Source organism: Myxocyprinus asiaticus, chromosome 9 (genome assembly GCF_019703515.2).
Source record: "Myxocyprinus asiaticus isolate MX2 ecotype Aquarium Trade chromosome 9, UBuf_Myxa_2, whole genome shotgun sequence".
In the NCBI taxonomy this organism is placed as follows: domain Eukaryota; kingdom Metazoa; phylum Chordata; class Actinopteri; order Cypriniformes; family Catostomidae; genus Myxocyprinus; species Myxocyprinus asiaticus.
The window spans coordinates 42,772,894-42,788,666 of NC_059352.1; the positions used below are offsets into that span (position 1 = coordinate 42,772,894).

At 37.3% G+C, this 15,773-nt stretch overlaps 1 protein-coding gene across 3 annotated transcripts in view; it reads right to left on the reverse strand.

The window, feature by feature from the left end:
• Window positions 1-15,300, reverse strand: part of LOC127446466 (sodium channel protein type 2 subunit alpha-like) — a 98,069-nt gene extending 82,769 nt beyond the window's left edge. For 2 of the 3 annotated variants that reach the window (XM_051707401.1, XM_051707402.1), the window contains exons 1-4: window positions 15,067-15,300; window positions 5,741-6,063; window positions 4,423-4,541; window positions 401-490 (exon numbers count right to left, since the gene is read on the reverse strand). In XM_051707401.1, the coding sequence (XP_051563361.1) occupies window positions 401-490; window positions 4,423-4,541; window positions 5,741-6,010 (479 nt within the window). In that variant the 5' untranslated portion in view covers window positions 6,011-6,063; window positions 15,067-15,300. Of the gene's footprint in view, window positions 1-400; window positions 491-4,422; window positions 4,542-5,740; window positions 6,064-13,882; window positions 14,229-15,066 lie in introns of those variants that run through there. The other variant, XM_051707404.1, reaches the window with a different exon arrangement.
• Window positions 15,301-15,773: the final 473 nt, after the last annotated feature.

The following is a 15,773-nucleotide window of genomic DNA, read 5'->3' on the forward strand; positions in this document are numbered from 1 at the left end:
GATGTTGTGAGGCTGGTTGGTTAATTCTTTTATGAAGTATTTTGTGACATCGCTATGGAAAAAGATTATTGAGAAAAATCGGCGGGCACTGTTACGCTCAACTAAAACAGGTTTTTAGAATTGGGGGAGGGGTCAATCTAATCCCAGAGAGCATTTTATCAGATAAAAAATTGCATACACCTAAGCAAAATGAGTCATCAATATTTTTGGTTAATTTTTGCATATTTAAATTTTAAATACATATCTGTTTTTTCAAAACACCAATTTTGATTTCATTGGGTCTTTAATGACCCCTAATGACTAACTTATGCCACATTAGACTATATATATATATATATATATATATATATATATATATATATATATTGTATACACGACTATGTTTTAAGATTGGACTTACTCCACATTCTTGGCCCAGTCCGGAGGATTGCTGAGGGTCATGAAGGTGCAGTTGGTCAAGATTGTGCACATGATCACAAAACTGAACAGCGTGAGCAGCAGTCAAGGAATACACATAAGCAATACGCAATAAACAAAAACACACATAAAACCCTATACACACCCTTAAAGGAACATTCCGGGTTCAATACAAGTTTAGCTCAATTGACAGCATGTGTGGCATAATGTTGATTACCACAAAAAAATTATTTAGACTCGTCTGTCCTTTTCTTTAAAAAAAGCAAAATCGAAGTTACAGTAAGGCACTTACAATGGAAGTGAATGGGGCCAATTTTTGGAGGATTTAAAGGCAGAAATGTGAAGCTTATAATTTTATGAAAGCATTTACATTCATTCTTATGTTAAAACTCAAATTTGTTTAAATTGTCATTTTTACAGTCATTTTAGGGTTTGCTGACATCATCATGGCAACGAAGTTGTAAAATTGGCTATAACTTTACACAGAAAAGGTTAGAAAGCTTATCACACTAAAATCATGTTAACATGCATATTGTTAATTTCTTGTGACTATACTTTTGAAATAGTGAATATTTTAACATTTATAGATTGGCCCCATTCACTTCCATTGTAAGTGCCTCACTGGAACCCAGATTCTTGCTTTTTTTTAAGAAAAGGAAGGGCAGGGGGGTCACGTGACGCCATGCGAGGAGCAGACGTGTGAACGACAAGCTCTGCGCACTTTGCTAATTTTATTACTATTTGTGTCATAAACTGGTGAGATTCGATACACCCTGATTCTTAACTGTTCTAGGAAGACAATATGTAAAAAAAATCTGCAAATTGTTGCAGACTTGGAGGATCTTGCTGTAATACATTGATCAATTACTTCAATGGAGACGAAATTCTCTGAGCTGGTTACAAGATTGTCGGACGTTGAGAAACAGATCGATTTTCTGGAGTCATCGGAGAGCGAATTAGCTGCTAATCCGCTACCGACCAGGGTGGATTTGGAATGCATTTGGGAAAAACTGGAGGATTTGGAGAATCGTAATAGACGAAACAAGAGTCCGAATTGTTGGAATTCCTGAGCATGAGGAAGGCCGAGATATGGTAAAATTCCTAGACGAGCTCTTCCTGAGTCTGCTCGACATAACAGGCCATAAGCTGGAAATCAAGCGAGCTCACAGAGTCCCGGCTCGCAGATCCGCAGAGGGAGACAGGCCCCGATCAATTCTGGCCAAATTTCGGAGATCTTCGAAGAATAAAGATCTTGTGTTACGTGAGGCGAGGAGTAAAGGAGGGCTTTTTTGGAAGAACCACGGCATTTTCTTGTTCCCAGACTTTGTGAATTCGACAAGAGAGAAACATGATTGATTCAAGGAATGCAAGAATCTCTTACATCAACGGAAGATCGCTTTTGCACTGATGTTTACGGCCAAACTGAGAATAGATACTAAGGATGGCCGCAAAGTATTTACATGTCCCCAGCAAGCATTGTCTTTCATAAAAACATTGGAGTGAGTAAGCCATTTGATGATTTTCATGTTGCCACCTAGTGGACCTGTCTCATTGAACATACACTTGACTGTTCGAGGAACCTGGGTGCCTTTTTTCATTTCTTTTTGTGCTGGTTCCGCCTAGTGGCTGGAGTTTGTTTTGTGTAGAATCATTTCTTCAGAACATTGGAGTGAGTTTGTCTGCCTGAGGAACTGAACGGCCCATTTTTTTTAAATTATTTTTTTTGTGCTGGTTTCGCTAGCAGCTGGAGCTTGTTTTATGGAGAAACACACCTTTGAGACAATTAAGTGGATGAATCTACATGTTTTTTTGTTTGTTGTTTTTTTGTTTTTTATTTCACTTACTGGCTGGAGTCTGTTCTATAGATTATCTTCTGTTGTGTAATTTTGTCTTACAAATTTTTGTATAGAAACACCGGACGTGAGCAATCCGACAGCAAAGTTGTCGTGGGGATTCTCGTAGGCGTACATGGACTGTCTAGAGTTTAGAGGGATGGATGCCGGTTGGCGCTGTCGTGCGCAGGGTTAATGCGCACGTCTTTCTTTTTTCTGTTTGTTTTGTTCTGGGGAAAGTTTGGGGGTTGATTGTTGCACCAAAGTGGAATGAGTGGATTGTCTCTCTCCACGTGGAATGTGAATGGGTTGGGGCACCCCATAAAAAGAAGGAAGGTTATTTCTTTTCTTAAACGAAAGAAATATGATATAGTGTTTTTTCAAGAAATGTATCTTTCTCCGCAGGAAGCTGAAAAATTTGGGAAGATATGGGGTGGACATGTTTTCTTTAGTGCAGGCTCAAGTAAGAGCAGAGGAGTCATTACACTGATAAGTAAGCATCCACAATATGTTGCAAGCTGCTGGCACCCCTCATGATATAAAACTTTAATCTATTGATGGATTCAGTCCTTGATCATAGTGAAGCAAAAGTGTGTAAGCCCGCTAGAGCAACATTGACGCTTCACAGGATGTATAAAAATCTTGGTCTCTGCATCTAGAGATGCAAGGGTGCGCCTTATGCAATTCAAGATTATACATTGATTCTATTGGACCTCTCTAGATTGTATAGGCTCGGTCTTAAAGACACACCCACCTGCTGGCGATGCCAATTGGAGGATGGAGATACAGCCCATGTTTTTTGGTGGTGTGATGAGATCCAAGGGTTTTGGATGAAGGTTCAGAGTGTTGTGTGTGACGTGTTGGGCACTCGGATTTCGTTTTGCCAGAGACTCTGTTTTTTGGGCAATGGCGAGGTCACTGATGTGGGGAATAAAAACATAAAGAACTGGGTCCTGACAAGTGTGATGGTTGCCAGACAGATTGTTTTGAGGGGATGGAAGTCGGCTGGAGCACCCCCATTTCAGGAGTGGAGCATGGAGATGGGGAGGGTGGCAGCATATGAGGAAATGGTATTTAGTAGACTGAGTAATTTGGATTTGTTTGTTGGGAAATAGGGCAAGTGGAGGGCTCTCGGGGAGAGGTAGCGGAGAGAGAGATTTAGATGTAGATGTGTGTGATTTTATATATATATATATATATATATATATATATATATATATATATATATATATATATATATATATACACACTACCAGTCAAAAGTTTTGAAACACTTGACTGAAATGTTTCTCATGATCTTAAAAATCTTTTGATCTGAAGGCGTATGCTTAAATGTTTGAAATTAGTTTTGTAGACAAAAATATAATTGTGCCACCATATTAATTTATTTCATTATAAAACTAAAATTATATAAAAATAAAAAAAAACGTTTTTGAAATTGGTGACTTGGACCAAATAATAAAGAAAAGCAGCCAATAACTGCCCAACATAGATGGGAACTCCTTCAATACTGTTTAAAAAGCATCCCAGGGTGATACCTCAAGAAGTTGGTTGAGAAAATGTCAAGAGTACATGTCTGCAAATTCTAGGCAAAGGGTGACTACTTTGAAGATGCTAAAATATAACACAGTTTTGATTTATTTTGGATTTTGTTTAGTCACAACATAATTCCCATTGTTCCATTTATGTTATTCCATAGTTTTGATGACTTTATTATTATTCTAAAATGTGAAGAAAAAAAAATAATAAAGAATAAGTGTTTCAAAACTTTTGACCGGTAGTATATATATATATATATATATATATATATATATATATATATATATATATATATATAATATTTTATTTTATTTATTTATTTATTTCTGTGTGAGTATGCTCGTGACCACGGGAGTGTTTGTTGGGGGTCGGGGTGTGGTTCAGGATTGGGAAGGGGAAGGGTAGTGGTGGGGATTAAATGTTAAATGTTGATTCCATGTATATATGTTTTGTTTTTCATGTCTTCTGTGGGAATCAATAAAAATGTTAATCACAAAAAAGAAAAGGAGGGGCAAGTCAAAATATTTTTTTGTGGTAATCGGCATTACGCCACAAATGCTGTCGACTGAGCTTAACTTGTATTGAACCCGGAATATTCCAGCTTAAATATGACCATTCAGCTGAAAAAGGATATGAATGCACCAGGATCTTGATGGAGATTCTCCTCAAAGGATTGAATGGGCTCAAAATATACAAGGCTGGTGTAGCATTAAAGCGAAATATAGCCTTTCCACGATTCAATACTATAAAGGTCTGAAAAAGAGAAATCCAGAGAAAAGGATTGCAGTTACACTGTATATACTGTATCTTTACAATCTCGTTTTAAATTATGTTATATAATTTTAGAGAATTTTACAAGTTCAATTCTGTTAAAGGAACAAGACTAAAGTACTGCTAGCAGTCTAAATTGCCTACTAAGTAATAATTGGGTTTGCCAAAGTTTGTGAGGTTGGTGGCATTACGTTTTTGAGAGCTTTTCAGATTTATTTTAGGCACTTAGTGGCAAGTTAACTAGATATTCACAAGCAAAACCGTAAAAATGTTTTCTAATGTAACATGTTGTAATACATAAATGAACTGATTTTAATTGATTTAATTGATTTGAATAAATCCACATGACTTTAATAGGTTACACCAACAAAAGCAATTTTTATGGGTTCAATCAAGAAGAAATAACGCCTTAAAGTACAAATTTACCCAGAAATGACAATTCTGTTGTCATTTACCCATTTACATTTTGTTCCAAGCCTGTATGACTTTCTTTCCTTTACAAAACACAAAGGATGCATTTTAATGCATATCCTGGCCATATTGTATTTTAGTCCAATATCAGGTGAGAGTGACTTTAAAGCTTAAAAGGGGGCCCAAAGGTATCACAAATGTTCTCCTTGTGACTCGTGCGTCATAAATCTTCTGAAGGCATTTGATAGGCTTTGGTGAGAAACATCCCAATTGTTTTATTTTTTCATTTTTCGGTTAAATTCTCGACATCTGTTGCACATTCATGAACACTATGGGAGAAGCTTGTTCACAGTGGCAAGTGTGTTGTTTTTAGCACAAAACACATGATATTAGAAAAGATTTTCACTGAAAAAGTAAAAATATGACGCACAAGTTGCATATACTTGTATGATACTTTTTCTGCCATTGCAATGAAACAGACCGATATATTGATTAAAAATCAATAACAATCGTTCCACTTCGAGCACTGGGTGAACTACTTGAATGTAACAACTGCATGTATCCACTTTTTACAGTGATGTTGTTCTTTGTTTTGCTGAGTTATATCTGTGAAATAATCAGTATTTATTACATTTGGATGGACAGAAATTCTGATCAAGTCCATGCGCTATTTTAGCAGTGTTTTCTGTACAAATCGCAGAGACTGCAATGCCATTATTTGAATGACTAAACTACCACTAACAGTTATTTCTCTAATTTTTCTTTCATACATTTTGGCTGCTGTAGTAGGAGTCCAGGTCCTCCAGTGGGACGGACACCATGTTGGGCGGAATGTCTCCGTAGATGAAGGGCAGGGATTTTCCCGCTTCCAGATCACTGTTGGGTTTGGGCCCATTTTCGTCATCATCATCAAGCCGTCTCTCGCCTTTGGGCCGTTGGGCCGCCTCCTCTGCGATGCGGCGCTCGATAGCAGCGAGAGACTCGGGCACGAAGGGCCGGAAGCTGTCAGGTCCGGGTGGAACGAGCAGCTGAGCAGCCATATTGACATCCTGCTCTGGTAGCTGCACCAGCTAATCTCCGGTCACTCTGGGAGCTAAAGGAGGGAGATCACATTATCAATAAACTACATACACACAGCAGGAGTTCAATCACTGGAGTGGATGTCTTTATTCTTTTGAATTGAGTCATTTCGTTGCAGTTTAAAATGTAAAATAACCAACATAAATGTATTTACATAATCACCATCATATTGATTAATATTTCATGTTTATGCAGTGACATTAGATACAGCTTGTGTTTGTGCAATTACGGCATTGGCTGATTACACCAGCTCTGCTGTAGGACTATGGGCACACAGTTTTTTATTTATCAGTCAATCCACCTGGAAACCAGGTTGTGTTTTCAAGGTTCTTGGTTGATTCAATGAGCACTTTTGAGCAAAAACTGTCACTGAATTGCCAAAGTTTGTCAGGTTAGTGGCTTTAAATCTTTGAAAGATACTCCGTTTTGTTTGGGGCACTTAGTGGCAAGAAACCAAATATCCACAAGCAGAACTCTATATTCCGAATTTGTTTTCAGAGTTAGGTCTGTGAAATAATCAGTACATATTACTAAAATTTAGGTCTGGGTATCAATACAGATTTCCCGATTCGATTCTGATTCACAAGCTCTCGATTCTATTTGATTTGATTTTATTCTGATTCTGATTCATTTAGGCAATTTAACTATTCTCAGTACCAATTTTGATACCATAAACAATGTCGGGGAGTAGTTAACTAAAAGTAGTGACACTACTAACTGAACTACATTTTTCAGTAGCATGACAGTAGTTCAGCTATTTTCACAACAGCATAGTTTTCCAGAGAGTCTCACTGTAGCGTTACAAATTTGTCACATTGTATTACGAACGCAGCAGTCGAGCCGCGACAGTAATCAAACATGCTCACCTACATCATCCTCTCTCACCTTCATGTAGCGCTGGGAAAACCAAATCATTTAAGTGAATCAGTTCTTTCTGACAGGTCATGTAAAAGAACTGGTTAAATTAAACGTTTCCCTTATATTTATCATTGGGAACTCTGATTAATTTTAGTCAGCTGGTTCTTTCGGGCAGTTCATGTAAATGAACTAGTTCACATAAATGATTCACTAGACTAGGGGTTTTCAGACTGGGGTCCAGCACCCCCAGGGGTCCGCAAGGGGCTGTTAGGGAGTACGTGGAAAATTTAAGAGAGAAAAAAAATACATTATTTGTTGACATGATAAAGTCAAGTTTCATTCTGAAAGCATTAATAGCAATTATTATATTCTATTGATAGCCATTTTTTTAAAAAAGTAAGAAATAAAACAAACCTGCATAGAATATCATAATATATGAAAAATAAAAACATTTCTTATTTGTCCTTGGCAAAAAAGTTTGAAAACCCCTGCACTAGACCATGGTTTTCCAAATAATATTGTAGTAACCTTGACTATAGTAACCATGGTTCATTTTGCGGTTACTACTTTCATGGTTAAACTACGGCTGCTGTAGTAAAACTATAGTTAATTTTCATAAGGGAATCTTAATAAATATATAACTATGATATTATTGAATTCTGCAATCAGAACATGCAGAATTAAATAATATCATCTGATTGTTATATACGTATCTGAAAATATTTATCTGAAATTTTCTCCTTATTATGGTTGTTCAAATGATTTATGATGTAAGATTATGATTTATCTGAAAATCTTTTTATTTTTTACAAATCTATTCACATTTTACATTCTAAGCTTAGGAAACAATATCATGACAAATAAAGAATCTGTTTATATTCACATGGTGACATTAGAAACAGCTTGTGTGTGTGTTTACAGAACTGCATGATTATACCAGCTCTGTGAGTTACAGTAGAGCAGCATTGCCTGCGGGTCACTATAGGCATAAATAGCCAGTCTGGCATTCTGCCCTGTGTGTTGTGGCCGGACCTGCCAGCTCCAAACTGGGCATGTACACAGAGCGAGTCAGCAACTGTCCCAGGGGCTCTATGACCCTTATGAATCCCACTCCCCTCCAAGATTCACTCTCTCAGAGAATGGAGATTTTTGTTTAAGAGTTGTACTGTGTGTGTAATACTTCATAAACAACACATAATGAAAAGAAAGCTGCCACATTATGTCACACTGAAGCCAAAAAACTCAGTAGAATGACCATTACATTTCTATTAGAGACAGGTGAGTGTGCATTTGGCCATCTGTAAAGGATTTTAAAATTGAGCTAAGAAATCTGTGGATTTATTCATCTTTAATGAAAGAATCTTGCAACTCTTGGTGGAAAATTAGAGCCAAGATTCTTGAGTCAAGATTCTAGTTTCCTAACTATATTTAATGTTATAACTGCAAACCCATCTCCAGCCATGCTTTTCCAACTATGAATATATAGGATTTTTTGAGGAGGTCTAAATCAATTATTTGTCTAGAGGAAGTCAGGCATATAAGCCCATACATCAGATTGGTTCTGCTCAAGATTTATCTCTGAGCCTCACTACAATTTTGCTCTAGACCTGATTTTAAGATTCCATTTATGCAAAGCCATTTAAAAAAAAAGTGCAAATAAACTGACCTAAATCAAACAATTAATCCAACAAACAACAGTTGACATAGCTCCAAGCCACCCACTTTGCACTTCCCAAAGTTCACATGCAAACAGACAGCATAAGTAGTAGCTGCAATAATCACATTTCACCAAACACACCAAAAAACAGTACTAATATTACCAATACAGCTTATTTTATAGGATCTTTTTAACAAACAAGTTCCTGCACCTTTGTAAGATGAACAATAACATGACAACACTGATAAAATTGGCTACTACAAACATGTGACCAAATAAAATCTTCAGTTTTTCACAACAACCCCATTCTTACACACACACACACACACACACACACACACACACACACACACCACACACACGTGCGCACATGCACACACATACACTTAGTTTGTTTTAAGTTTGTTAGCATGTTCTTGTCCAGATCTACGTGAGTGTACCATGTGAATAGCATTTAGATAAATTAATTCTTATTAAGACACATTGATATATTCAGTTGAAACTTAAGTTTCCAAGTTTAGTTTCATTACATTCAAGCATAAAATAATTTGAAAATGTTTTTATCCAGTGTTTCCAATAACAATGTATTCTAGATCAAATATTCCTGAGTGCCCTTATCAGCACCAGACTAGATTTCAGTGTGCAACTGTGACTAATATTAGACAAGCAATTGGTTGTTTGTGTGTGTGTGTGTGTGTGCGTGCGTGTGTGCGTGCGTGCGTGGGTGGGTTTGTGTGTGTGTGTGTGTGTGTGTGTCTTTAGTGCCTGTGAGCACTGTGAGCTGTCTCTCTCTCCCTACTGACACCCAGCCAGTTCAGCCTGTTCCCTCTGAGAACAGAGGTAAAAACAACTCCCTCATACATGCATTCACCCATCCATCCATCCATCCAAGCACTCATCGAATGATCCACTTTTTCAACCCCCCTCCAAAAATGAGCCAACCCTCTGGGGTGCCATTACTCCCAGCTCTTCCCTAAAATGCACACCTGTCTACAGGGTCAAACCAGACCACAGAGATTATGGGAGGGAGACATTTGGCACAATTTAAGCATACAGTAGTCATGAAACATCCTGGGTACTACACATGATTTTTATGTGCTCTAAAAAACAAACTGACAAAATACGGAGAAATTCAAGAATATAGCCATGTATACAGCAACAAGCATGGGGATTTTTTCAAACCGTGGCCCTTGTATAAACACTGCTATGTATTACCATACAGAAAACGAAATGTATATATAGTAGGGGAGGGTAAAAATATTTATTTCCTGATGCATCGCGATCTTCATTTGAATGATATCGATATCGATTCTTAAATCCTAAGATCAATCTTTTACTCTGTTTGCATCCCTCCACTACACTGAGAGGATATCATTTGCATTTGCATCCAAATTTTGCACAATGCTACTTAAAATTTATATATTTGGCAACTGGCTGGTAAATGTTTAGATTTCACTCACCAGTGAATGAATTGTGTTGCATAGTGGTGGAGTATTCAGCAGCGAATTCCTTTCACTGTGTGTTGAGAGTAAAAGTTGTTCCGTGTGTGTCCAAAGACGAGATCCACGCAACCAATTTGTCAATGAATAATGTCTCTTTTAATACTCTTTCTGTTCTTTACAGTTAGTTGTTAACCAAAAACAACAAAAATAATTATTTAATTTTAATCAGGCATAGCACAGATTAAATAAAGCCATTCGAGTCCTCTCTCATTTATAAGCGCTAATTTAAAGACACTATTTACAGAAATGCGGTGTTTCCTTAAGAGACAGTACCAGTTTTAACACATGTTCAACAAATCAATGTAAATACCTGTAAATAGTAACAATTATGCAATTAAACAATAAACATGTAGCAAAATATAATATATGCAATATTGTATCACATTTATTGATTAAATACATTGATTTGTTCATTTTTAAAAAGCTAAAATGTGACCAAAATGGTGAAAAACTAATAAAATATCATTAGTAAAATGTATATTTTCATATAGTACCAAGTTAGAAGGTCCCCTGTATAATTAACAGCATTAGCCGGGAGAGAATTTATTTCATATTTAAGCAAAAGGGACATTATAACTGAAATATATACCCATATGAATCAATATTGAATCAAACAGAATTAAAACCGAAATCGAATTAAATCGAGAGCATGTGAATCAGAATCGGGAAATCTGTATCAATACCCAGTCATATACAGTATATAGTACTTTTTTTTTTTTTTTTATCACACCTAAAGTGAAAGCCAAAAAAAATGGGTCAACAAATCAAGGAGTCTGTTTAAAGAGATCCTTGGAATATAGATTGATTGTACAGGTTATATTTTATATCTTGGGCACATTCTGTACCTGAATCAGTTATAAACAGGTACGAATACCTGCTAAGGATACTACTGATGGCTGCTGAAAAAAAACAATTACTCGACTATGGCTTTAACAGGCTGCTCCAACTAGAATTCAGTGGAAAAAACTAGAGTTGGGGTACTCGAGTTTGGACTCGAGTCCAAGTCATGCATTTTCCAAGATGCATTTTTACTCAGACTTGACTCGGACTCAAGCCTTTAGGACTCTGGATTTTTTTCCAAATCCAGCCGAGTCCATGGCATTTGTGATGCAATGACAAACAAGCAAGCAAACAAATAATGTAACATAGTGTGACCATACATCTTCTTTTTCCCAGACATGTCCTCTTTTTCAGACCTGAAAAAAGCGTCCGGCCGGGATTTCAAAATAGCCTCTATATGTACGGGATTTGGCTTTGTCTTCATAATGATGTGCTCTCAACAGTTAGTACTATCATACATTCTGTGTATTTGATACTGCACATCAGTTTTCACGCATTTATGTCCTTACGTGTGATTCTTCTGGTTGAGAGCGGCAGCGCGCACTCTGTCAAAGTACTTTCTCTCTCTCTCTCTCGCCCGCGCGCGTGCTGTATGTGTGTGAGCGAAAGAGATCACCACACGTGCTCTGCCACTCTCATACAGAAATATCAATAATGTAAGTACACTTTTAAAAGTACATTCTCCAACTCTGCAAATTATTAAATAGAACAAATGTTTTATCAGACTCACGTTTCTACGCAAAGCCATTTCTAACTGAATATGTTGACTATATCGAGACAAAATCAAATATTCTACGTATTAGGGATATTTAAACTAGTATGATGGATGAAATAGACCATGGAAATTGTACAACTCAGTCCATTACATGTTACCTGTAAAGCTGGCACTTGCTTTCAATGGCAAAAAAGTCAGAAAATATAATGAAGAACACAAGTGAGGAGAGAAGTCTCTATTCTGTAGTTTTATTCTACTACACTTCAAACTTTTCAGTCCTCCTGCTGTGTCCACGTGTAGGCAACGTCCCTAAAGTTATGATCAAATTTTTTATGACAAACTCTCCTTGAGCTGACGTGTTGTTTTTTCACATTATATTTAGTATGGATAATAGAAAGACAGTTTTGTCTTCATACACCTAAAGCATATGCTTTCATTCTGAAACCAATTTGAAGTTTGTTCAGCAGGATATTAATCATAAAATGTGAATATGAAATGCAACAGAGATGTTTTTGTTGCATTTATATTGAGAAATTGTTTTTCTTAGTTGTGAAGGTTAAAATAAGCTTAAAATATTGATGTTGAGTTTACGGTTACAATTTTAATTCAGATTCATGAACAGATAAATTCTCAGACTCGACTCGGACTCGGCCTATTATGGACTCGGTCTTGAGTCCGACTCGGCCCCTTTTGGACTCGGACTCAACTCGGACTTGACTGTTTAAAGACACAGACTTGACTCTGACTCGACTAAAGTGGACTCGAACCCAACACTAGAATAAACCGTTACAGAAATGTATAACATGGAAAGACTTACATTCAAACTGAGATTGTAAAGGGTGACTTTTGGAAAACACTGGGTGAAATGGATTAGGTATGTATCTAAAAAGATTAGGAGAAGAATGGCCTATAACTAGCAAGCTGTTATATTGTTTATATTTATTTATTTTCTTATTGTATTTTTGGTATTTTTTAACAGTGAATGTACCTGATGTTGCTGATATAGAATGTCTACTAATATTATATCAATATCTAATGTCTAGCTAATGTGAACCCATGAAAGATATGTACCCAATTGGCCTTGGCTGTGTTTGTTTCTGCAAACTAAGTGTATAATTAAGACCTGATCAAATATTCATGACTACCAAGGCTCAAGTGCCAATAAGTGCAAAATATGTCACCTCAGCAGCCTGTTACCAAGAGCCTGACAGTGTGTCATATCGAAGATAGAATTAAATATTCCTGGCCAGCTCCACTCTGAGCATCAGAAGTGTGTAAGAATTCACCCAACCTTTTCACCATGACAGTCATGCAAAAGTATATATCAAGACAGTCTGTCTGTTATGCAGCCTGTGTGTATATGATTTCTGACAGATGTGGGGCAAGTGACAGGGCACTCTAACTCGCATCTTAACTCAAAAAGAGCACAAAAACTCGACATTGCCTCTATGTAACTTAGCATGTGGTCCATAGAAGTTGTTTTGTTGCTTTTTAGTAACGAATGACACATATTTTTTCCTTAAACGTGAGTTGAAAAGCATGTTTCTTCAACGTGGTTATGGGAATTCGCCACAGCTGCTCTCCATGGTGCTGAAACACAGGTGCGCGCGCTTCCGCCTGGGCTCAGTTCAGGTCATCCGCCACGCGCGTCCTCCGCCGCCGACATGTTCGCGAATTTTTTATTTTAATGACAGTTTATTTTGGAGAGTGACACGTTGACGCTTGCGTATTTAACACAGGTGATTCAGGTAATCAAAAGAGCACGTTTCATTTCAAGGCTATTATATTGCAAACAGATATTCACAATGAGTTCACAATGAAATATACGAGTTCTCAACATTTTCAGCGTTTCAGCAAAGTCATGTCTGTCCATGCATTCTATTTTAAGGTACAGCTTGTTCCTTAGGATTCCACTGATTACTATCGATTAAGATTGAGTAATATTAGTTACTATTAATAGCAACACCAACAAAGTCTTAAGAGTGAACACTGTGAACAACAGATTCAAAGAGGACTGGCGTAAATTTAAGCAGTTTCTATTGAAAAGCCGACTGCTTCAACAAGTCAAACATTTCTGAACGCCTAAAGATGAATGTTTAAAATAAAAAAATGAATAAAAAAGGTTTTTTTTTCTGGTCGATGGAAGAAGCTTCACTATTCACCTATGCATTGACGTTAATCACGATGATTATAATTTTTTTTATTTAATTTGTTTATTTTGACTGGCGACAGAAGCCCAAGGTGAGCTTGAAGGACCTACCTTCATAAATGAGGATTCATCTCGAGCGCAGGGGTGAAGCAGCTGTCGCCATGTTGACGTCTCCGTTTATTTTCATTCCGCAGGCTCGAGGTCCACCCAAACCACAACGTACTCCGAACATGACACCGTTTATACGGCCATTTCTTCAGCTTTATGTCAAAAACACCGCCCGGGGCCGCGACAGCTCTACAGAGGAACTGAGATTGATGTAATTCCACGTAACGAGAGAAATCCACCCAAAGGGTTAAAGAGTGTCTAAGCGACAGACAAAACGTCTCTGGGCGTGCCTTTTTTTACTGACCAAAATGTCTCCAACGTACCTATGGTTCAAATGAGTTTCGGAAGAGCTTGTATTATCACCAAAACAGGCACAGTTTTTTTTTTTTTTTTAATCGTGTAGTACAGCCAGTGCGCGACGGTAGGTGGGTGTAGATATGTGAGGGGAGGAGGGGGTCCAGCTTTCAGTGACAATCATTATCAGTATAAATAATGTGCTAGCGGCCATGACAACGGCTTGTGAAGAGTTACTATTCTATTAACCATAAAGAGCAATCGACTCTTGTCGTTCGTTCAAGCAGCATCTCCCTAATTGTTCTAGATCAGCCAAATTCAGCACAACTATCATCTCCATAGGCAACCAGCGGAAAGAAACCCAAACATCTGTCCAGTTTTTCTTACATACAGACACAAATCCCGTGTTAAACCCCTGATATAGCTAAAAGAGATAATGCCAGCAAACCAAATCCCGTGTAAACCCATTATATCAGCCCGGATCATCCCAATTACTGCGCACAAACATATACCTTAGCTTTAGAAAGTCAATTATTTTAATATGGATGAGATTATTTTAGCTTGTACGTCATTTGATCATAATCACATTCTGTTCGATGCACAGCAGCCAGAGGGTGACCTTTAAATGAATACAGCATCATATTCGTCACAATTGCATCCTGACAAACAAATAGCTAGCTGTAGTTTAGAGGAAATATATATATATATATATATATATATATATATATATATATATATATATATATATATATATATATATATATGACACCCTTACCGATTAACGTTTTCATGATCCTTGGCGTTGTAATTGTATACTGACAAGTTGTAAGGCAAAAATATGATTTTCATTTCTCAGGCCTTTCTAGACGTTTCTGAATTGATCTTTTACTTACCATGTCAATGCCTCTAAGGCTCGAACCTGGATGACGGTGATTTTCAACAACTTCTTATTTTTCCACCTTTAATTCCCTTTGTTGTGCTTTTCTGCCATTAAAAAGCGGTTATTAGCAAACAGACTGAGAGACGTTCAGATTGTGTGTGTGTGTGTGTGTGTGTGTGTGTGTGTGTGTGTGTGTGTGTGTGTGTGTGTGTGTGTGTTATTATCCATTGAAAAGGCGCTCTCAGCTGTCGTTCGTCTCCCCAAATATCACAGATGAGAGTCGCTTCCGGTTATCGGTGGCTTGGGTGGTGGGAGTGACGCGTGCGCGAGCCTCACGACTTGATTTCAGTGTCAATGCCTGGATCCACACGTGGTCCCGGCCGACAAGCGTTACGAAAACACGGAGGTAAGACGCGGTTGAATGGGAGCAAAAATCTACCTCTGTAAAGCGGTGACTTATTTATTTTTCTAAACACGCCATTCACAGGCAGGCTACTTCTTTGCCTTATTGCATGAAAGATTAATGCACAATCATATTTTACTGTACACTTTAAAGGCATTCTTTCTAACTATGTGTCTTTACTTTAAGGGTCAAACCTTTTCATCACTATATAAGTGCAAAACAAAATTAATAAATAAATAAAATTAATTACATTCTTGTTTGCCTGATGTTTCAAAATAAATATGTGCACTGCTGTCCAGTCCTTTCAGTTACTCACA